Source organism: Silene latifolia, chromosome 11 (genome assembly GCF_048544455.1).
Source record: "Silene latifolia isolate original U9 population chromosome 11, ASM4854445v1, whole genome shotgun sequence".
NCBI classification, from domain to species: domain Eukaryota; kingdom Viridiplantae; phylum Streptophyta; class Magnoliopsida; order Caryophyllales; family Caryophyllaceae; genus Silene; species Silene latifolia.
The window spans coordinates 204,207,551-204,230,583 of record NC_133536.1 but is presented as its reverse complement, the minus strand read 5'-3'; the positions used below and the strand labels follow the sequence as shown (position 1 = coordinate 204,230,583).

Below are 23,033 nucleotides of genomic sequence, written 5' to 3'. Positions count from 1 at the left end.
GCCGATTATTATCCCTACACTAAATAACTAGACGATAACAGGCCTCAAAATAACCTGACTCAGACCTGAATTCTTACAAATCCGAAATAATCGGGTACAAACTGACGTGACCCGTTTGCTTATTGACACGTATATTTGTTGTTCTATCCAAGTTGATGATATTTACTCCGTTTTGAAACGGATATATTCGTCTTAAAAAGACCATTAAAAAAGAAAAAAAAAAAAATCTCAACACATAAATTGTTTCACCGTGGAAGAGACAAAAACTTGCACAAGTCGATGTGAGGAGACGATGCATAGTGTTAGATATATGAAATAAATGCAGCATACACTAATTTGGTTACCTAGTTTCTCATGCATTTATATACACATATCCTTAAGACCCTTTAACCCTCCCTACAATCTCTTTTCCCTCTATCTCATTATTCTTCTTTGCAATGAATCCAACTCGAAGGTAAGGCTTTCTTTAATTATTTACATTTCTTTAATTTTATTTAGGCTTTATTTCTAAGTTTCTAATAACACATTGTTATTTAATGACTTTATTTTGTTCATATTTAGGAACAATAATAATATAGTGTCTATATGGGATCATGCTCTTCCTCCTACTGGTTCTACTCCAATTATCCAACCTGCCATCCAACAACGCAAAGGTTAGTCGAATCAATTACTTAGGGGTTGTTGCACTTTGACGATATACACAGTAGCGGATACAGAAAGTTTTCTTTTTTCGGGATCCCAAGGAAAAAATATAAAACTTAATTAATTTACATAAAGTTGTAGATTTTTTTTATTTTTAGCTAAGAATTAGAAGAAAAAAAAATCGTCTCCGCCGGTATACTGAGAGTCTGAGATCCATAAGTAGCTGATTGTGTTTGCTATTTTGTACATTATATTCTCTTTGTTTTAGTTTTCGTATGATAAAAAGTAATAAAGGTATTAAATAAAAGTATACTCTTAAGTTAAAATAAGGGCATGTAAATTGTTGTTGGATTATTCATACTTTAATACTGCTCTGTGGCATGTATAGTCGTTTAGTTGCTTGATTATAACATAGTTGTATGCATTAATCTTGAGTACATGAAGTTTAACATAACATAGTTGCATGCATTAATCTTGAGTACGTATATATACGTTTGTCGAGACGCTTATGCTCGAATCTTTACAACCACGAGACATTAGAGTAGCTATAGAGCAAAGGTTCTAGTGACGAAGATTGGAGTTTGAACATAATATTTTTTTGAAACGGAAATCATAAATCTTGAACGTACGAAATTAACGTGAATGTAAAGTAACCAAACCAAAAAATGATAACTTTCTCTATTTTGTAGTCAGTATAGAGTATTATTTTGTCGAGCTAATATATTTTTAATAGGCACATATATTCTTCATTTTTATATGCTTTGTAAAAAAAATGTTTCCTAGATGCAAAATACGTAAAGTGTCGAGGTAAGTTTTGAACTTTTGATCTCCAACACAGAATAAAGTATACAAATTCTAAGATAACATGGTTTAGTTGATTTGCAAAATCGTTGAAAAATAAACATTGAGACAACATAATCATAATGATAATTAAAAAAAAAAAAAAAAAATTACCCCATTGCAATATATTTGTTCTGAAAATCAGAGGGGATGACTGTGACCCTAATTTAAAATCTTCTTGTGACAAGTTAACAATATTACATGAATCTTCCAAATAGCTTCTTGATTATCTCCTTTGCATATCTTTTATTCATATATGTTCAGGTATTTACTCAATAAAAATACATTGTATAGTGCTTATTGTATTTAGGAAACCATGTTTACATAGGAATCTATTGATTGTACTGTTTTGTATGGATAATAATTTGTTCTAAATAAACTGTATGTTTTTAGGTTCATGTGCTATTGCCGCGGTAAGCACACATATTGCATATAACTTGAGGATTTCATATGCTTGGCATGCACCTGTTTGCACTGCATTACCTCCCGGGATGTTGATAAATCATGAAGTTTGGGAGGATGAAATAGTTTCGGCGACGGGTGAAAAAATGAAAGAAATTTGGGAGCTCTTAGAAGAGGCAATGATCAATGGTGCCCCATTATTGAATGGTCTAAAATTAAGGATCGATCAACGTTTTCATTTTAATCTTGATGAAAATGCGATGAAAACCCGACTCAACTTCTTTACCATAGTGGTGGTATTCAATGTTCATGATGATTTTTCTATTGATGGTGAAACACCATACATGGGTAGGGATGCTCCAACTTTTATTCAAGGAACTGTGATACAAGATACCCATGCAGTTGTTCTTGTAGGTGAATACAAGGATGATTCTCTATTCATGGGAAATGAGCCCAAAGAGACATTATGGATATACCAAAATTCAGATGGAGACAAGAGTAGAAGCATGCTAGGAAATGGCCTTAGTGTGCTTAGGCATAGTTTGATAGTTGAAGCCTATTGTGGGGAAATATATGGGGCAAATGAATTTCTTGTAGACTGGGCAGCGAATAGGGCTAGACCCCACCGCCAGAGAGCCCGTGTGCAGGTAAACCAAGCCGCCGGAGGAGCTGCCGGAGGAGCTGCCGGAGGATCCCCTTGAGGAGCTGGAGGTATTTGATGGCTAACAAGGAGCCGAGGAGGCAATAGTACTAGCATTTGGCATTGTTTCAGTTTATTGTATTGTTGGAATAGCTGTGACTTTCGTATGTTTATTTTCTCTGTATTAATTCGACTAAGTGTTCTCCTTTAAGACTTGATTTATTTTCTATGTATTAAATCGACTCGGTGTTCGATCTCATTTAAGACTTAATTTGATCTCAGTGTTTGTTTCTTTATTTTCTTTATGTGTTTGGACTCGTATATGGTGGTTCGGTTCATTCGGTGTCTCTTTTAGGGGTGGTCCGGTGTCCCAATGGATGAATTTGTGGGTGTTTTTACTGCTCAAGATGTGCGTTTGATGAAGGTGTATATAAGGGTGGCTTATTGTTGGCTTTTATGATGTGATAGAGTTTAGAGAATTGTATTAAGAATTGCATAGCTATCATGGAATACACGATTTACAAGACACTAATCTACCGTAATGCACTTAATGAGCCGCAATACATTATACATGGAATGATATATGGCAAAAATTACCCATTGATCGACTAAACTACTATAATTAAATAATGATTTATGTATTTACATACTCCCTAGTCCCTATGTCCCGATCATTCCTTATTCTATTCTATTTTGGGATGTCTCACTCAATTTATAAAGATTACGAGACTTCGAGTGCTAGCAAACTCCAAGAATTCGGTAAACTAAGGAAGCTTTGAGTATGAGAATGATTCTTATTTTTTTTTTTGATACCTTGGGCTTACACGCTTATGTGCTTAAATAGTGAGTACATAATTTTCTATAATTAAATTATTCTAATATTAATCCTTGGCTAAGTTTTAGGAATTGTCTCTCTTCAATTATTTCGTATCCTTTTATTTGGCTTGATCTTCTCCTTAATTTTGATATATTTGTTCCCTTGATTTATGCCTATCCTTAATTCATGCTAATCATAACTGAATGCATCATCCTGGGTAGATTTACGAACTCTGGTTGATCGACGCAGACTCGGCAGGCTTGCAGGCGTAACATAATTACTGTCCTTTTTATTTTAAGAATACACTTAATGAGCAATTTGACAATTTGATATACTTCTCATTTAATAATTAGCTTTTCTTCTTTCTTTGGTATTTGTGCCAAAACAAAGAACAACAATTAATCGGGACGGAGAAGTATATAACAAGAAGATAAAGAATACTCCGTATATTATGTGATGGATGATCCTTGAAAATATTGCGTTATTGTCTACATGGAACCAAAATGCATGGATATTGTGACTTGATTTTCTTTGATTTGGTTACATTCCATTTTTGCTCCTTAACCCGTATTGATAATTGTCCCATTCAATTCATATAGAAAATAGGGTTATTTTAAAGCAATAATTAATTTTATTGGTGGTCTGCAATAATCACGTCAACCTATTAATAATTAATAATCTTAATTAAATTCAACCTAAACATTATACCCTCTAATAACGAACCAGCTAATAATTTTTTAAGTTTATGTTTGAATATTTGATAGTTTTTTGGACAACCTAGTTAATATATGTGATGTTTATGTGTAATATTTTCAAATGATGAATCAAGCACTTGGTTTATTTGATACAAATAAACATAAAAAAAATATCAGATAATTCGTTATTAGAAAGTATGGTGTTTAAGTTGGATTTAATTGAGATTATTGATAAGATGGAGTGATTATTGCATACCACCAATAGGATGGATTATTGTTATGAAATAACCCTATAAAATATAGTTTGAATTATTATAGCTAAAACATTATATTATATTAGATTGACGAATACAATTTTAATATTTTCTCGGACTCTTTTATAATTATGAATTCTCAACCAATTTTTATTGAATGAGGAGAACTCTATTTATAGAGGGTTTTGATTCCCTTGGTGGACTTTGATAGACATAAGTCCATTTGTGGGCTTACCTAGTAAACTTGGCCCAAATTTGTTTCTTTATGGGTTTATGGAGCCGAATAGCTCCTTTTGTAATCCGAATAGAGCCGCATTGCATTTAATTGGAACAAAATAATTAAATAAAGTTTTTTTTAGAGAAAATAATTAAAAAAAAGTTGAAAGTTAGTATTAATTCAAAATATTTATTTTATTTTATTTATTCGGCACTTTAATAATTTTTAGTGGATAAAATCAACATTTCAATATTTACTTTACTTTAAGGCGTCTGAAATTTCGCAATAAGAATTCATTAAGTTCATAATTAAACCTTTAATTAGCTTGACATCTCCTATCTACTAAGGCGCTTGTATTGGAATGGTATGGAATGGATTGTAATACCATAGTGGTATGAAGTTAGAATCCCATATTTATTCATAAGTGTTTGGTTCGACCTTGGAATGGATATAAAGGTATTAACAAGATGAAATGGAGTTAGAAACTTGAGCGAACACATGAGTATGTAATTCCAAGAGGTTGAAATGGAGTTAGAATTCAATGGATATCTAACTCCATTCCAAAAATCTTCAACCAAACACTAGAATGGATTGAACCCATTTCAATCCATTCCAAAAGCTCCAACTAAACACCCCCTAAGAGAATAAGAAGTTTCACAAAATTTCCCTCCAAAATGCATCTACTCAAATATGGAAAGAAATGTTTCTTTGGTTAATCTAAAATCATTTCATTAAAAACTAAGTTTTTTCATCAAACTATAATCATTTCAATAAACTCTCAATGATAATATTTAAAGTAAAATAAAATTATAAAAATTAGTAAATTATAAACTACAGGAAAAGCTAAATCTTTCATTTATTCATTATCAAAGAATAACTTGAATTAAAATATAATAAGGTGAATTATGAAAAATTTTATGGTGCCATTAAAATCTATGAATAATACATTAAAATGTTAAAATCTCTAAATATACCGCGCATGCATTGTGCGAAATCTAAACTAGTTCTTCTATAATCAGGATTTAGTTTCACATATTGCATTTCACTCCCTTAAACGTACTCCCTCATATTCAGCCTAAAGTTTCCTCTTCCTTTTTCATGGTAATCAGTAACAAATAACAAGAATATACACAAGGATAATGATCTGCTAAATATGTGCAAATCATGCGTGATCAATTCCATGATTTGGGGGATTGGTTGACTTGATTGATTGCTTGGATAATAGCATATCTTCTACATTCCCGTTCAAGATGGGCGGTCGTCGTCTTTGATGGAGTCCAATTTTGGAAGATAGCTCGATAAACCGTGGCTTATGGACGGGCTTGGTAAGTGTATCAGCTAGTTGATCGCTGCCGTTTATGTGTTGAATGTGAATGGTACCTTGACGAACATGCTCCTTGACAAAGTGAAATGAGAGTAGTAGATGCTTCATGCAAGAATGAAATACCGGATTTGCGGAGTAATGTTTTGCACTCAGGTTATCACAGTACATAAATGGTGGATGAGTAGCCTGAATACCAAGTTCTTGAAGAAGGGACACAAGCCATAGAACTTCGGACGTCGTATCTGCAATTGCTTAAAATTCGGCCTCAGGGAAAGAGCGAGATAGAGTACGCTGCTTCTTCAAGGACTAAGAAATAGGGTTGGGGCGATATATACCATGTAACCCAAGGTGGAAACATAGTCGGCAAGATCACCCGCCCAGTCAGTGTCACAAAATGCGTGAAGGCAGAGAGGTGACAAGGTTGTAAGCTGAATACCTAGGTGAAGCGTGCCTCGAAGGTATCTAAGGACTCGCTTGAGAGCAGTTCAATGAGAGGTTGTGGGATGAGTGAAGTATTGAGCTAACTTGTTGACGGGAAAGGCTATGTCGGGTCTTGTGAGGGACAAGTATTGAAGAATACTAATGATGGTGCGATAGTCAGATTCGTTTTCAATGGGTTGGGTAGTTTCTTTCACGAGTGGAGTGTGCAGAAGCATAGGAGTGGAAGCGGGTTTACAGTCCTGAATTTTATATTTGTGGAGGAGATTGGAAAGGTATTTGGTTTGTTTAGTGGAGTCCAGTTTTCGTAGGTGTGACCTCTATACCAAGAAAGTAAGATAGAGAACCAAGGTCTTTAAGGGAGAATTTTGAGCATATTTAAGAGATGAAGGTAGTGATTTGGGCGTGATTGGGACCGGTGACGATAATATTGTCAGCATAAACAAGAACGAAGAGCTGAAGGTGTGTTTTTCAAAGAATAAAAAGGGTGGATCCGAGAGGGAGTTTTGGTAACCAAACGCAATTAAATAGGATTTGAGTTCGGTATACCAGGCTCTCGAGGTTTGTTTGAGATCGTAGAGAGCTTTTTTGAGCCTGCACACAAACTCGGGTTTGTCAGTATCAACGAAGCCAGGTGGTTCAACCATAAAAACAGTATTAGTGAGACGACCTTGAAGCAGAAAGGCATTATTCACGTCAATTTGACGAAGATGCCAACCATTAGGGACCGCAAGAGTAAGAATAAGACGGATTGTCATTAGTTTGATAACCGGACTGAATGTTTCCAGTAGTCAATGCCCGGTCGTTGATGGAAACCTTTTGCGACAAGACTTTAGTGTCATTGATGACATTCAAATTTGTAGATACCCGTATTTGTCGATTTTGGGATTTATAGAAAACTTATCAAGCAGTCGATGATGATAGGACGATGTGTATTAACAATGAACTTCGCTCAATTGTGGGTCGATTTGCGATGTAGGTACGGATTCGATTTTATTTAATCGGTTTATTTAATTCAGTTTTTATTTGATTTATTTTTTTAATTTAAGATTTTATCATCTTGATTTTAATTTAAAATTATTAATTTGCGTTTTATTGAAAATAAAACAAAGGGAGATTTTGTTAATTTCTAAATATAATTTCTTAAATTAATTTTTAAATTTGATTTCAAGATTTTAGGTCAGTTTAAAAATTGTAATTTTAATTTGATTAGAAAACATTTTTTTAATGACGGTTTAAAGGCGATTCTTGCACGAGATATTTGAGACGATATAAAAGCCTATACCTTACCCATTGATTACATGTCCGAATCCCACTACCAACATTAAATCCCTTCTCTTAGCTTTCCCAAACCATGGCTAACTACACCCTTACCCAAACCCGTGTTTAAACCATGCCTAAGCCTTAGATCCGCTTCACGCACCCGACTGCTTCATCCACGACCTGACCCAGCCTAACCAGCCAACCAGGCCGTACAGCAGCTCAAAACAGAACCGTACAGCACCCACCTCGTAAACTCTGTTTTTCTGTGACTCAATGTGTCGAGCTACATGCCTCAAGCTTAGGCAAGCTTCGTCCTTGCTTCCTCCCCAAGCTAGCCATTTCATATTCCGTCAATCAACTAAACCAAATCTCTACACAAACCGACCTTCCAACTCTCCATATATTTCCTTACCAACAACCGAGTTGAATTCACATACAAACTTACTAACTTTCTAACCAAGAAAACGTGTGCTCTAGATCCTTCTCCATCTCTCTCACCTAGAAGTACCTGCGTCCATCACCATTCATAGGGGACGAAATTACAGCAACATACACGAAAAAAAAAAGAGAGAGAGAGCGTAAGAAACACACGAAAACAATCCCGAAAACCCGCAAAAACAGAGTTCGTTCATAGCTCTCAAGAAAGTGCGCCAAACTTGCGTATATGCTAAATTTTCACAGTACTGGTATAATTCATTTCGTACTTGACAGCAAAATTAATCGTAAAATGCCATGCTAAAGTAATTAAAGGAGAAAGCAGGGATGATCAAATGTTCAAGACTTTCTAGCCTTCATAGAACCAGAGGGGAGGGATCAGGGATGATCCAATGTTCAACATAAATATACATAGCTTGCCTAATGCATCGTTTTTTTAGTATTGCAGTTAATACTACTACTGTCCACTACAACTGCAACCCCTATAAATATCCAAAAGAGAAGTGCTATGATTCTTCAAGTACTTCTTCAGAAATATCCAAAAGAGAGACAATGCTATGATTCTTCAAGTACTACTTCTTCATAACTTTCCCATCTCTACGAGGACGCAAGGAACGGGGCTGGAACTGGTAAAGCCCTTCACGAAACCCACGAGTAGGATGTGAAATCCAATTTCCACACATCTCACAACCAGTCGTTGTTTTACTTTCTGTGGAGCATTAAAGAAGTTTGTCATTAGTTTTTCAGCACTTTACTTTATCTGAGATAATACAGATCTAATCTATGAGCAAGATTATACACGAAATATCAAGAGCAAACATTGAAGCGAGGGGCCAAACTTATTCTAATTCCAAGATCTTGGATCGGTATATCAATATCGATCCAACGTACTTGTTTAGTACAGTATTGAATTATAAACCGGACTCGAGAAAAATAAATGTTACGATGGATTGACAAAATTAACATATAATAGGAAGACATACCATCCAAAACACGACATGCAGTGACCAAATAATTTGTCACGCCACATTTCACACCCGTGACCTTCATTTCAGCAAAGAACAGCTTAGCCGATGATTTGTGATCTTTTTCCCTCTTAGCCTTAAAATTGCAATGATACCAAATCCCACTCCTCAAACGACCGTTGCTGCCAACAGCATTTACCAGTTGATAATCTGTAGACTGTCAATAAAGATAAAGAAGCATTTCAGGTTAATCATGACAATTATCACACCATATGCTCTGGTAAGGGGTAACATGGAAAGCAAAGAAACATTTCAGGTTAACAGGTTAACTTACATGCTTGCGGTTGTAGTACACCAAGGCTGCATTCGCTGTCCTGACAGTTTGTCGGCGCAAGTGACCCGCTGCCTCTTCAGCAGACACTTGAGGCCGCTTAGGTGGAGGATCTGATGACATCCCATCATATGTTATAGAATCCAACGGTTTATAGCATTGAGCAGGATTCAAGGGCGCATAACCAAGATTCAGCTCCCTCCTAACCAACGTGATGCATTAAAGACATAAAAAGAAATCAATTAAGAAGTCGCATAAAATGCGAAAGTAATGCTAAACAAAAACAAGAAACCAAGGAACAAAACAATATGTTGATCATGAATCATAGACTAAATGAGAAGGAAAGTAGGATTTAAACAAGTACAGGTTATAAGAATAGTCGGTGACACCGATAAGACATACTCCGTAGTTTACTACTCCATATATCGATACCTTTTGCCAAAGCCACCAAATTGCAAGTATGCTGAACTTTGTCCCGCTTAATGCACAAGTAATATACACGAAAACACAAATTCGAAAAAGAATTAATTTTGGCAGATTGGATTCTAGCTACAACAAGGAAGTTATCAAAGTGGAGATTTTTGTCGATAGATATAACAGAAGGTACTAACACAGAAAAATGGTTAGTATTCATATTCAATATACTGTGGAATAATCTCCTCAAAAAAAAATATACTGTGGAATAATAATATCGTTCTTACGTCAACTTTGTATATTTTCATCGCGATATATCATCCTCATAATTATGGTGGTATATGTGATTAGTGATCACCAATTTCATAGACTGGTATCATTTGCATAAATTATTCAAGTAACTGCAAATAATAGGCATTTTATAGAAATTCGAAAAGCATAGGTGTCATAATGAATGTCATACTTACATAAAAATCTTTGTTTCAAAAAAAGCATGAGACACGAAAGGCGACAAGGGCATGTTGCGACGAGGCGCTCAAGTGCAAGGCAAAAGCATGCGCCTTTTGTAAACAAGGCAGACTATTTTCAAAAACAAACTTCAATAATCAATATGAAGATTGGGGAACATTACTGTTTTTATTTTTGCAGCAACATTGGACCAATGACTAAATGGATTCTTATATTTACTTTTTTTTGGAGATAATACAGATACAGATCTAATCAATGAGCAAGATTACGAAATACTATATTTTTTGGCTCTCCACAGCAAGTGAAGAGCGAAACTTATTCTAATTCCAAGATCTTGGATCGGTATATCAATATCGGTCCATCGAACTTGAACTTGTTGAGTACAGTATTGAATTATTAACGGGACTCCAATAATAAATTCTGATCAAATCTATATTTGCTCGATGGATACATGATTCTTATTAACCGACCCCAAAACATTTTGGTACTAATGCTTTGCTGCTGTTATTATTGTTATACTCTTTTGACATATAAAGTTGACTCATCCAAAAAACGCCTTACACATGCCCGAGGGTTACGACTATCATCATCATCATCATCATCATCATCATCGTTGTTATAACTTGGTTAAGTACATCGAATACCCGAATTTCAAACAAATAAATTCAACAAATACAAACAAAAATCAAGTAAATAAGAAAAGGAGCATAAATGTCAAATTAAAGATAGACATACTTGCGTTCGTCGTTGTCGCGAGTAGTAATTGCCTTCCTTCCCATTGTTATTCCTTCAAATATAAACCCTAATTTTTTGGAGAAGAGGAGTAAATGCGCCGATTTTTGTTAACAATTCCAGATTTGGTACTTATATATGACTTTGTGGCACGTGCTGCCTCGCACGAGGGGAAGTAATAAAAATATTGCTCGTAATACCCTTTTTCTTAGGTTGACTTGTAATTAAAAATCATAAATTATTGTTTAAGAAAAAAAGGTGTTTGTCTTAAATTTAAGACGAGTTGACTAATTATCACTAATATTAGACTATTAGTAAAGATTTGTCTTATCTATACAATAGTTATGTATATGACCTGTTTTAATTTTAAGATGAAAATATATTCGTTTTAAGAGAAACTTATTTTGTACAAAAATGTTATAGCGAGTCTTGTGTACGGGTACAGATAATTGGAGAATATCACCTTATCATATGTAATAGGACTACTTTAAGACAAATATATTTATCTTATGAATAAAACGATCAAATTAAACCACACTTACACAAATGGAATAATTTTTTACTAATCTCAATACATTTTGTTTTTTTACTTATGTCTATACTTAACCGCTCTTAATGTTAAAACGGATAATGCCCTTTTTAAATGAGAATTTGTGTTACACATGTTGGATAAAGATAGACCTGCCAAATATTGGCACAATTTCATCGACCAGTTTTCTACCGCGTCAAGCGAAAAAATCGGTCCTGCAATCTGTTTAAACTGAAATCAAAATAACCCATTAATTTAGGATCGACTTGTTAGGTTAAAAATAAATTAAAATTTTCACTAAAATGTTGATATTTACTTCCACCCTTTTTTTATTCTTTATCATTTTCTTTCTTAGAGTCAAAGTAGACATACTTGACCATATATAACTCGAAGAATAAAAATTGTTACTAAATATAATTATATTTGCATTAATCATCGAATAAGGTTTCACAAAATATTATTGAAAAAAAGTTACATATACATGTCGAATTTTTCTGCTAAATTACAATCTTGTAGAGTATGTAAAAATAAATGGGATGAAATAAAAAAAAATAGAAAAGTGTATATATTATGTGTAACACCCAGGATTGTAGGAGCGTTGTTGACCGACTTTGTTGACCAAACAGACCTTAGGAATGATTGGGTGAGGGATCAGACTGGTAATAGGAGACGTATTGGTTAGTTACTCGACCTAGCTGAGGCCACTCGGCCGAGTATCACCAATACTCGACCGAGTGGAGTCTACTCGGCCGAGTGTTCCTATACTCGACCGAGTATGGCTGCTGTCGACGCGTTAATATAAGTACGAGTTCGCGAGTTTCATTTCTATTTTTCTCATCTCCTCGACAGTTTCTCTTTCTCTAACCCTAGACCATCTCCCTACTCTATCACTCCATAGCCTCATACCTTAAAGGGATTAGCTTAAACCCCTACCATGGGAATGTCGGGATTCGCGGAGCAAGGAGGACGTGGGTGGTGGTTGTCTATGTCGTCACCGATGTGCAAGGTTAGGTAAGTTTTACGCCTTGTGCCCTTTTGAATGATTCTTTGAGTATAGTCGTGTAATAGGACATGGTTATCATTGTTAGGGTGCTTATTGGAGTCGTCTTGTGTTTGTAGTTGGAAGTCTTTCATGCTTTGCGATGAGGTAGGGTCTCCTACTCGGTCTCTTGTTAATTGATTTGAGATTATGATTGTATTGTAATTTGTGGCTATCTGCTGATCATCGGAGTATGGGTGTTGGGGTAATGATGTCGTTGTGGCGTGACAGCTGGGTCATGTGATTGTGATTGTGGTGGAGTCACTTGCGGGAGTGGCTCCACACCCTAGTTCGCCCTCCGTGGAACCCGCCACGGGAGGGGATGTGCACATTAAGGGACGGGGATTGTTAGTCGCTCGATGATGAGTGGACTAGGTGGGAATGGACTGCGGTCACCCACCGGCGGCGAGGGCTACCTGTTGCGATGGGTAGTCGCGGGCTACACCCTTCACGGTGTAGTCGATTATGATACGATGTGGTAAGGTTGAGATGGCGGATGATCGTTTGTTTACTTTATTGTCTTATCTTATACTTGATTAGTCGATCGACCCCGTGTTGTTTTGTGGTATCTGCGGTGATTCATTCGGGGATGGTGAGCGAGTTGTTTTAGCGAGGTATTGTTGATTCTTGTTCTTTGGGATTGGAGGGATCGAGTCATCACGCTCTTTGGTCTAGAGTTATAGAATCACAAGTGTTGTAATTGAACTATATCTTAGGGACCGTGAATAGAATTGTATTGTAACAGATATTCAAATGATATGATATAGTTCTTGTATTGTCTAATTTGATCTACCTCCTCGGGAAACCGAGATGGTGACACCGTCATATACTGGAATGGTCCTTGGTAAGGCGTTCTGGTGTGCGGGGGTGTTACAAAGTGGTATCGAGCCGACGATTTTGGAACTCGAACTAACGAAATTAATGAACATAGGGTGTCAATTAAAATGAACCTGGTGTATGTACGTTGGGAGCCCCAGCCGATGCTAGATTTTGGGTGAGTAGGCGCCCTCATTTCAAAATCATGGCCCCATCGGACTTAAGCCAGACACGGGAAAAGGGTAGCTAGTGTGAGTCGTGGATTGCTAAGTGTTGTGTGTTGTGTGCATATATTGTGTGCGTATCTATTACTAGAGTGGTATGTGTTAGATAGATGTGTGGAAAAGTGGAAGTGAATATGGAATTGTTGCAAGGTGTGATCAGTGACAAATTAATCAATTTGTTTTATGATGAATGTGTTAGGTGTGAAATTATTGTGTTACAAATGTGAATAATGTGTACGTCGGTGATTAGCGAAGTAGAAATGATGTGATATAGAGCTAAACCTGGTAGGTACCGTAATTAGATTGTGACATATGCCATATGGGTACAGTAAAATAGTTTCTTGGCATAGTGAGGGATGAAGGTAGAAGTGATGATTGTTTGGAGATGAATGTACGGATATACGTGTTGTTATGTGTTTACGTGGTAGGAATCAGTTTTAATTGTGACGAGCCGGAATCCCGGAACTCCGAACGATATTATTTGATTTTGCAGGAACAGTGAAAAGTTACGACTCCTTCTTTATTTCGAAAAATTCGACCGAGTAGATGCGAGTACTCGACCGAGTAGACTAAACTCGGCCGAGTATCAAGTTACATAACCGAGTACCTATTTTGTTAGAATAATAATCGACTCTGGTCTTAAAAACTCGACCGAGTAAGGATGGTACTCGACCGAGTAGTGCTCACTCGGCCGAGTACCCTAAATACTCGACCGAGTAGTGAACAATCGGCCGAGTATTCCCAACACTCGACCGAGTGTTGCTGTAGCAGGCCTTTTTGCGGGTTATACAAAAACCCTAATTTCGTGCCTTTCTTTCTTATTTCCGCCTCCCATCTTCATGTTTCCTTCTCTCTAAAACTCCATACTCTTCCTTTCTCAAGCTTTTGGGTAAAATCTTGGTACCACACTTGTTCTATATTGCCCTAAATCAGTTTAAGGTAAGATTTAAACTCAAATTCCTTAATTGTTTTCAAAGACTTTGTGTAATAGCATGCTATGTTTCGATTCCTTGTTAAAAACCATTGAAATTCAGTCTTAAACTTATTGATTTTCGAATTCAACCACGTATAGAACTTGTGTATATTTTGGTTGATTAATTTCATGGGGAAAAATTCAATTTCTGAATTCTAGGGTTAGCAAAAACGGAATTTTTCTTATTGTTGATGAGTATTTCCTGATTTGAGGCGATTTGAAAACTTGGAACTATGTGAATTGTAAAATACATGGTGATTTCTGATAGTTTATCTCACAAAGCTTATTCCAAAATCGATATACAAGTAAAACAGTCCGTCCTTTGTGTTAAGAACTTTCAAGTGTCAATCCTTTGTTAAAAATGATTTTCTTGCAGTATGGTGAAAACTAGAGGTTTACCCAACAAGAGACCTCGCGCGAATGTCCAACTCGAGGTGGGCAATGTAGCGATGGACCGGTTGTACCGCCGGTGGAGGCACATCCATCGGTAATTTTTGCTAACTTCGATCATCGTAAGGCTTTTGTGGCTCTTATGCGCCGTCCTTTTCGCCCCACCCGATGTGTCAACCCTAGTATCCTTGAGACTTTGGGGATTAAGGAGGACATAGTTCACATTTTCAAGATTTTGGGCATGGAGGGGTTGTATCACTTGAGAAAGAAATCATACCCCCACTTGACCTTAGAGTTTTTAAGCTCTTTTGTTTATGATAGGAAGGGCAAGACCGTCTCTTTTCGTCTCATGAATGAGGATCATGAGCTTACCCTTGATGAGTTGGCTGACCATTTAGGTTTAGAGGCCGAGGAGGATGACTACCTTAGTGACGTAGCCAAGAACAGTGGCGCACCTCAGTACCTTCCTTATTTGGTGGCGGACCCGCCCCTACCGTCGGTGCCATGTTGATTAATGATATCCAGCACGTTCCCCTTCGTATGTTTCTAAGGATGTTGACCTGTCTACTTTACTCGAGAGAGGACGTGAGTAAGCTCAATTCTCACGAAGTCATGCTCCTTGTGTCCTACCTTAACCTCCACCGCCGGAAACCGTTTTACTACAGTGCTCTGGTATAGTGTGCTCTAGTCGGGAGCGCATGGCACGATCGAGACCCGATTTATTGCTTGCGGGGCCATAGTGACCCGCCTAGCTCGCCGACCGACCGACTTTGAGGCCCCACCTCCGAGGGGAATGAGTATGTTGAGGTTGTACCCACCATGGACGCCCGATGCGGCGTCGAACCGATGGTTGAGGAAGATGGATGATGGGTCGTATGCTTGGAGAGTGAGGGGAACTATGTGGATGGTGCTTCCGGACCCAGCTCATCTCCCTGTTGTTGATCATTTGGCCGAGTGGGAGCCTTGTGGCATCCCTAGACTTGAGCCCCAGTCCTACATGATTGACCCACGGATCCTCCTGGACTTACCTGAGCCCGTCACCGTACATGAGGGACAGCAGCAGGCACCTCCCCCACCTAGGGAGCGTCGTGGAGTTAGGCAGCCTAGGGTAGACCCGGTTGTGTTTGAGCCCTCTTACTCTGCCCCCGACTCTTACCCTTACCACCCCTATCAGTACTCGCCGTACCCTACGGTGCATGACCCTAGGATGCAGCCCCATGAGCTGGCTGAGCGGATCTCTTCTACTTTGGTGCTCGCAACCTACACGAGATGACCCTTAATCGGGGCATCGGGACTGATTTGCACGGCCTGTATGGTGGAGAGGACCGGGAGTGGATACGGGAGTATTCCACAGTTATGGGGTGGACCCGAGTTTCGGAGAACACCGAGAGGAGGCGAGTTTGGCTACCTCGGGGACCGTGGGGAGCCAACTCCGGTAGTCAGCTAGGAGGGGACTACTCAGCAGCAGCAGGTTTTCCAGGTGCAGGGAGTTCAGGTGCAGGTACCTCTGACGCAGGTGGTGGTGATGACATGGAGGAGGGTCCTCGTTGCTGATCTTAGGTTGTTAGGTTATTTACTTTGATTTATTTGGTGTTGGACTTAATTGGCTATGATGGATTTACCTTATCGATCGGATTTATTGTTCTTCTTTGAATGTTGTTATCAGTATTTAGTATCTAGGGTTGGATGACTGTATTTGGCCATAAGGCCGTTACTTGGTTATCGTATGGAGAAGTTTTAAATGTCACTTAATGTCGGAATTGGTTATGTTTTGGATCTATGGTGAAGAATGGATGCAGGTTGTTAGTGATAGCTAGGTTGTCGACAAAACACTCTCTGGCAGGTATACTCGACCGAATATATATATTACTACTCGACCGAGCGGAGTCTACTCGGCCGAGTATTCTTATACTCGACCGAGTAAAACTTACTCGACCGAGTAGCCTTTCATACTCGGCCGATTATTGCGACTTCAGAGGGACATTGGAAATTTGTTATGAAAATTTCATAATTACGTGATAATTGTGTGACAAAGCTTGTTAGATACTTGTTTTACTATGTTATACTAGATGACGTCCTACAGATGGATCATTATGGTATCATGGATTTGTGATTGTTGGTATCGGCTATAAATTTATGAATGTTTTGTTGTATAAAACAGGTTAGTTATTTTAAGGGGGGGAAATACCCTAGACATTTAATTATATGAAGGTAATACTTTACTCATTTCACATGCTCACTGTAAGAAGTTTTATACGTATGTATATGTTTGGTTACAATGATAATTGTTTCAATGAGGTTACGTATAGACCTGTTCTTTTTCAATTATTCTATGTGTTAACTGTCGCTATAAGAGTATATATATTGGTTGCTGAAGTATTTGGTTTTTATAAGTCACCAGAGTGTAATGTCGTAAAACAAGTTGAGCTACATGAGTTTATAAGTAATGTCACCGTCATGTGGTACGTTTTAGCGTTGGGTTTGGGAAAATGATTACTGGTGAACTTCGGGGACGAAGTTCCTTTAAGAGGGGAAGAGTAATGTCGCGGAATTAAGTATTTAATTATGTAAAATATGTGTTTAGTTATACCTATGATTTTGGAATCACATGTATGTAGTTAACATTCGGAATTTATGTTCATGTTTCCTTGAAGCGATAGCTATGTTGTATCACATGTATGTAGTTAACATTCGGAATTTATGTTCATGTTTCCTTGAAGCGATAGCTATGTTGTATTCGGGTAATATAAAGATTATACTATACACGGAGGTCTCAACTCAATTTTATGAAAAGTATTTTATTTATGAAAGATGTATCTTCTTCATGTGTAAGTATTTAATTTTATGAAATATTGGGAATCATATGTATGTTAGGTGTGCTCACATTCGGAATTACTGGATTACAATTATGTTTTCTTTAAGCCGCATCTATGTTGTATTCAATTAATATGAAAATTTTATGGCGCAAGGGTGTCAAGTAACATGAAGATTCGATTCAATTGATGATAGTTGGTATACGTGTTCGGAATGTGGTGATTGTGTACTTATGTACTTTACAATGGTGTATCGCTTTGCATTTGTATATTTAATATAAACGTATGGAACGTGGTAGTTTACAAGTGTGTATGGTTTTCTTACATTGTGTAAAGTGTTGCAATTGCATACTTGTGTAGGTATAGGGTGAATACTGTTTTGAGAATGGGTTATTGTTTGGAAAGGTAGCTGTGATAGAGGATTGTTGTTGAGTAAGTTGGCTGATGGTAATGTATGGATAGTGTGAATTTGTGCACCTTTGTGAAGGTGGTTAAGGTCTTGGTACATAATTTTTGCGGGGAGTGTCGTACGGGCTGAACTTCGGGGACGAAGTTCTTTTAAGGAGGGAAGATTGTAACACCCAGGATTGTAGGAGCGTTGTTGACCGACCTTGTTGACCAAACAGACCTTAGGAATGATTGGGTGAGGGATCAGACTGGTAATAGGAGACGTATTGGTTAGTTACTCGACCTAGCTGAGGCCACTCGGCCGAGTATCACCAATACTCGACCGAGTGGAGTCTACTCGGCCGAGTGTTCCTATACTCGACCGAGTATGGCTGCTGTCGACGCGTTAATATAAGTACGAGTTCGCGAGTTTCATTTCTATTTTTCTCATCTCCTCGACAGTTTCTCTTTCTCTAACCCTAGACCATCTCCCTACTCTATCACTCCATAGCCTCATACCTTAAAGGGATTAGCTTAAACCCCTACCATGGGAATGTCGGGATTCGCGGAGCAAGGAGGACGTGGGTGGTGGTTGTCTATGTCGTCACCGATGTGCAAGGTTAGGTAAGTTTCTGCCTTGTGCCCTTTTGAATGATTCTTTGAGTATAGTCGTGTAATAGGACATGGTTATCATTGTTAGGGTGCTTATTGGAGTCGTGCTTGTTTGTAGTTGGAAGTCTTTCATGCTTTGCGATGAGGTAGGGTCTCCCTACTCAGTCTACTGTTAATTGATTTGAGATTATGATTGTATTGTAATTTGTGGCTATCTGCTGATCATCGGAGTATGGGTGTTGGGGTGATGATGTCGTTGTGGCGTGACAGCTGGGTATGTGATTGTGATTGTGGTGGAGTCACTTGCGGGAGTGGCTCCACACCCTAGTTCGCCCTCCGTGGAACCCGCCACGGGAGGGGATGTGCACATTAAGGGACAGGGAATGTTAGTCGCTCGATGATGAGCTGGACTAGGTGGGAATGGACCGCGGTCACCCACTGGCGGCGAGGGCTACCTGTTGCGATGGGTAGTCTGGCAGGGCTACACCCTTCGCGGTGTAGTCGATTATGATACGATGTGGTAAGGTTGAGATGGCGGATGATTAGCTGTTTACTTTATTGTCTTATCTTATACTTGATTAGTCGATCGACCCCGTGTTGTTTTGTGGTATCTGCGGTGATCCATTCGGGGATGGTGAGCGGTTGTTTTAGCGGTATTGTTGATTACTGCTGCTTTGGGATTGGAGGGATCGAGTCATCACGCTCTTTGGTCTAGAGTTATAGAATCACAAGTGTTGTAATTGAACTATATCTTAGGGACCGTGAATAGAATTGTATTGTAACAGATATTCAAATGATATGATATAGTTCTTGTATTGTCTAATTTGATCTACCTCCTCGGGAAACCGAGATGGTGACACCGTCATATACTGGAATGGTCCTTGGTAAGGCGTTCTGGTGTGCGGGGGTGTTACATTATGTTTGAAATAATAGATTAAAAATTATTACTTAATTAAAATTACAAACTCAACTTAAAAATCGATTTTATATCTTGTATAACCTTTAGTATTAACAGAATTATTAAAGTAAGTCATTTTTTATATTTATTTAATATAATTAATTTAAACATTAAAGATGATTAAAATATTAATTTTTAATATTGCTTACTTTTATAGCCTTTTTGTGTCTACTGTAATACTACGGTTTTATGTGTTGTTGGGTACTCTATCGAGTAAAGCTTACTCTGTCAAATAAGTGAGTTTTGCGTACGAAATAGTGTTCTGTCTGATGGGTATTCGATCGAGTAGGGGCCACTCGATCGAGTAAGTTGGATTTTACGCGTTATTTGACGGGTTTTGATAGCAATGCGAGAAGGATATAAAAACTCTTTTTGTCAGTTTCTTTTCACTTTTACCTTAATCTAAACTTCACAAAGATAAAACAAAGTTACCTTGCTCTTCTCTTTCGCATTGCTATCAAATCCTAAGGCTTGTGTCATCGGAATCCAGAGTTTTTTACGTCGTTGAGACCGTCACGTTGTAGGTAAGATCCTAGTACATTTTTTATATTGTCTTGTTTATTTTGGTTGAAACCCTAATTGGGTAATTTAAAGGTTTTGGGAGTATTTTGATATTAGATGGTGATTGTATGATTGTATGATTGATTTGAGGTGATTTCGTAGAGGAACGCTTATAATTCGTTGTTGTGACGATTGTGGTGATTGCATTTCTAGGTAGGATTTCCTACTCAGTTATTGGTTACATGTATATTAGATGGTTGATTGGTTGATGTCATTTATCTATATCGCATTGAATTGGTAATTGTTGATGTTGTAATTGATTGTGGTTGTTTGTGACTTTGGTTCGCGAGGTGCGCCCTCGGCTGAGTGGAGTCACTTGCGGGAGTGGCTTCACGCCCTTGATTCGCCCCTTGTGGAACCCGCCACAAGAGGGGATGTGGACATTAAAGAACATGGGTTTGCGCTCGGTATTGATGAGGGGGGCTTAGGTGGGAACGGCTGCGGTCCCACACTGGCGGTGTGGATTACTGGTTGCGGCCGTAATCTGGCAGAACTAGACCTTCAAGCTAGTCAGGTGATTGGTGATGTGACGGTGTTGGAGGATTGTATGTATTATTGTTATTACCTTATCTTATATTGTGTAATCAATAACTGACCCCGTTGAATTGTTTTAAAAACGGTGGTGATCCATTCGGGGATGCACGAGGGATAGTTGGGATTGAGTCACCATGAGTCGTTTAGAGTCTTGCGATGTGTTATCAAACTTCACATTTGTTTTAATGGTTTTGGATTTGGAACAGTTGTATCTGTTTTGACAGTTTTGGATTTGGTTATGTATCACTTTAAACTTATCTATTAAAGTACGTTCTTTTATGGTCAATTTGATATACATTGCCTCGGGTAACCGAAATGGTAGCACTTTCATGCATTAGGTGGTCTTGGTAAGGCACCTTCGTGTTTGTGGGTGTTACAAAGTGGTATCAAAGCAACGATTTTGGAACCTATAACTAATGAATTTAATGAACCTAGGGAGTCAAACTAACATGAACCTTGGTAGGAGTTGTTAGGAGCCCACTTTCAAAATAAAATATTCTGGGCGAAGCCCACTTTCAAAATAAATGTTAATGATCCCAGGTGAAGCTCATTTTCAAAATGTTAGCTCCCGGCGAAGCCCATCCTCAAAACGAAATATCCCGAGCAAAGCCCATTTTAAAACAAAATGTTACGGCTGAAGCCCATTTTCAAAATGAAGTAATAATTACGAGCGAAGCCCCTTTTCACGTGCAATCGGGTCAGAAACAACCCAATGTTTTAGTTTGGGCCTTGAGCCCCTCCATGTTTGAGTTATGATTTCCGAAAGTTCAGAATAACATTATGTGATTTCTGTTATGATATATGTCCAAGTTTAAGTAGGTACGCCTCAGCTAGACGCCCTAAAGTCAGAAACTTTAGACCTCATGCAACTGGGGCTATGTCACCGATCGGCTCCAGAGCCCACCACTACTACATGACGATGAACGGAGAAGTCTCCACCGAGTAAAGCAATCCAGTTCGGGTTACAAAGATGAAAATATTCCCCACCGAATGCAACTAGTGGTATTACAACAATACTGCTCGGAGTTGGGCACCAGGAATTACAGCTCAAGTAGGCTATGATCATGAAAACTGTTAAGTCTAGTGGGTGACAGTGCGGGAGAAGTATCTCCAATGTGTGACGGCAACCCCTTCGGAAAAAAACCATCTATTTGGGTATAGTTAGCAGAATGCATACCAACAGTATTTGGGTATAGTTAGCAGAAAGCATACTAGCAGTATTCGGGCATAGTTAGCAGAATGTGTGCCAGCAGTATTTAGGTCGAGACAGCAGAATGCCAAGACCAATGTATGTCGAACTACGATGCGGGTTTGATTCCGTCACAACGGATATGTAGGCGCTTAAGGATAAGGCTCAACCCACCATATATGCAAGTTTATTTGGTGTGGTGAATATATTACGTATAAATAATATAATTGTCCCACATTGAAAATTTAGCATAAGATGGGCGATCATATGATTATAAATAGAAGACATCCTTAGAACCTAAATACCAACCCAAAACCTTATGAGTCTCTTAAGCATTGTCTTGGAGAGCTCTTAAGAGTTTATATCATTATCTCAACGGTATGATATATATAGTTTTTATTATGTCCAAGTGATGTTTATAATTTTTATATAAAAACTTATACATCTCATTTAGCAAAAAAGTAACATAATTTTTTTTTTGAAAAATTATATAATTACATTCGTGGTAAATAAATGCTAGTATTAAAATATAGTTTCATATTATTTGCTTATTATTATTAAACTGGGTTAGATGTCGAATTAGGTGCGAAAAAGTTGGTGTATTTCTAACTATATTGTTTGTCCCACATTGAAAAATAATGTAGGTGTGGTAAATATAATACATATAAATAGTTGAATTGTCCCACATTAGAAGATTATCATGAGGTGAGGTATCACATGATAATAAATTGGAGTCATATTTGAAACTTAGGGGTATCAACCCAAAATATTTGAATCGCTTAAATATTATCTTAGAGAGTTTCATAAGAGTTTGTATTAACGACAAACCTTAGTTACAACAATACCATGCAAATATTAATCACATAGATATTTATAAAAGCGATTATATATTACTATATTAGTGATATTATAATGTTTATTTTAAGACAATCGATAGTATAATAACTTTATTTAAGACAAAATCATAATTAAAAATAAAATGGGTGCTAAATATACATAAATTGGTTATTAATGTGTCGTATATAATGGTAATCTCTGCACTAAAATAGAAAATTTATGAATGATAATACAATCAAGGGTCGCATAAAAAGATCTTGAATCGACAAACAAATCAATAATGAGCTTTTTTAC

General features: G+C 37.6%; 2 protein-coding genes across 2 annotated transcripts; one reads left to right on the top strand and one right to left on the bottom strand.

Moving 5' to 3' along the window:
* The first annotated feature begins 370 nt into the window (after positions 1-370).
* LOC141615365 (uncharacterized) lies at positions 371-2,759 on the top strand. The gene is made up of 3 exons (XM_074433755.1): positions 371-454; positions 562-653; positions 1,876-2,759. Exons 1-3 carry the CDS (start codon positions 438-440, stop codon positions 2,583-2,585), a joined length of 819 nt encoding a protein of 272 aa, XP_074289856.1. The 5' UTR covers positions 371-437; the 3' UTR covers positions 2,586-2,759.
* Positions 2,760-8,251: 5,492 nt separating this feature from the next.
* LOC141612394 (uncharacterized) lies at positions 8,252-11,005 on the bottom strand. The gene is made up of 4 exons (XM_074431156.1): positions 10,881-11,005; positions 9,267-9,465; positions 8,951-9,149; positions 8,252-8,676 (listed from the first exon to the last, which is right to left on the bottom strand). The coding sequence occupies exons 1-4, from the start codon at positions 10,922-10,924 to the stop codon at positions 8,540-8,542; spliced, it is 579 nt and encodes a 192-aa protein (XP_074287257.1). The 5' UTR covers positions 10,925-11,005; the 3' UTR covers positions 8,252-8,539.
* Positions 11,006-23,033: the final 12,028 nt, after the last annotated feature.

What these genes read in the sequence shown, in the direction of transcription:
- LOC141615365 (XM_074433755.1), top strand. An exon ending in TGCCATCCAACAACGCAAAG is followed by an intron (nt 654 to 1,875) that starts GTTAGTCGAATC and finishes GTATGTTTTTAG; the next exon opens with GTTCATGTGCTATTGCCGCG.
- LOC141612394 (XM_074431156.1), bottom strand. Translation starts at nt 10,924, where the DNA reads ATGGGAAGGAAGGCAATTACTACTCGCGACAACGACGAACGCAA. An exon ending in CGCGACAACGACGAACGCAA is followed by an intron (nt 9,466 to 10,880) that starts GTATGTCTATCT and finishes CACGTTGGTTAG; the next exon opens with GAGGGAGCTGAATCTTGGTT. An exon ending in TGTACTACAACCGCAAGCAT is followed by an intron (nt 9,150 to 9,266) that starts GTAAGTTAACCT and finishes CTTTATTGACAG; the next exon opens with TCTACAGATTATCAACTGGT.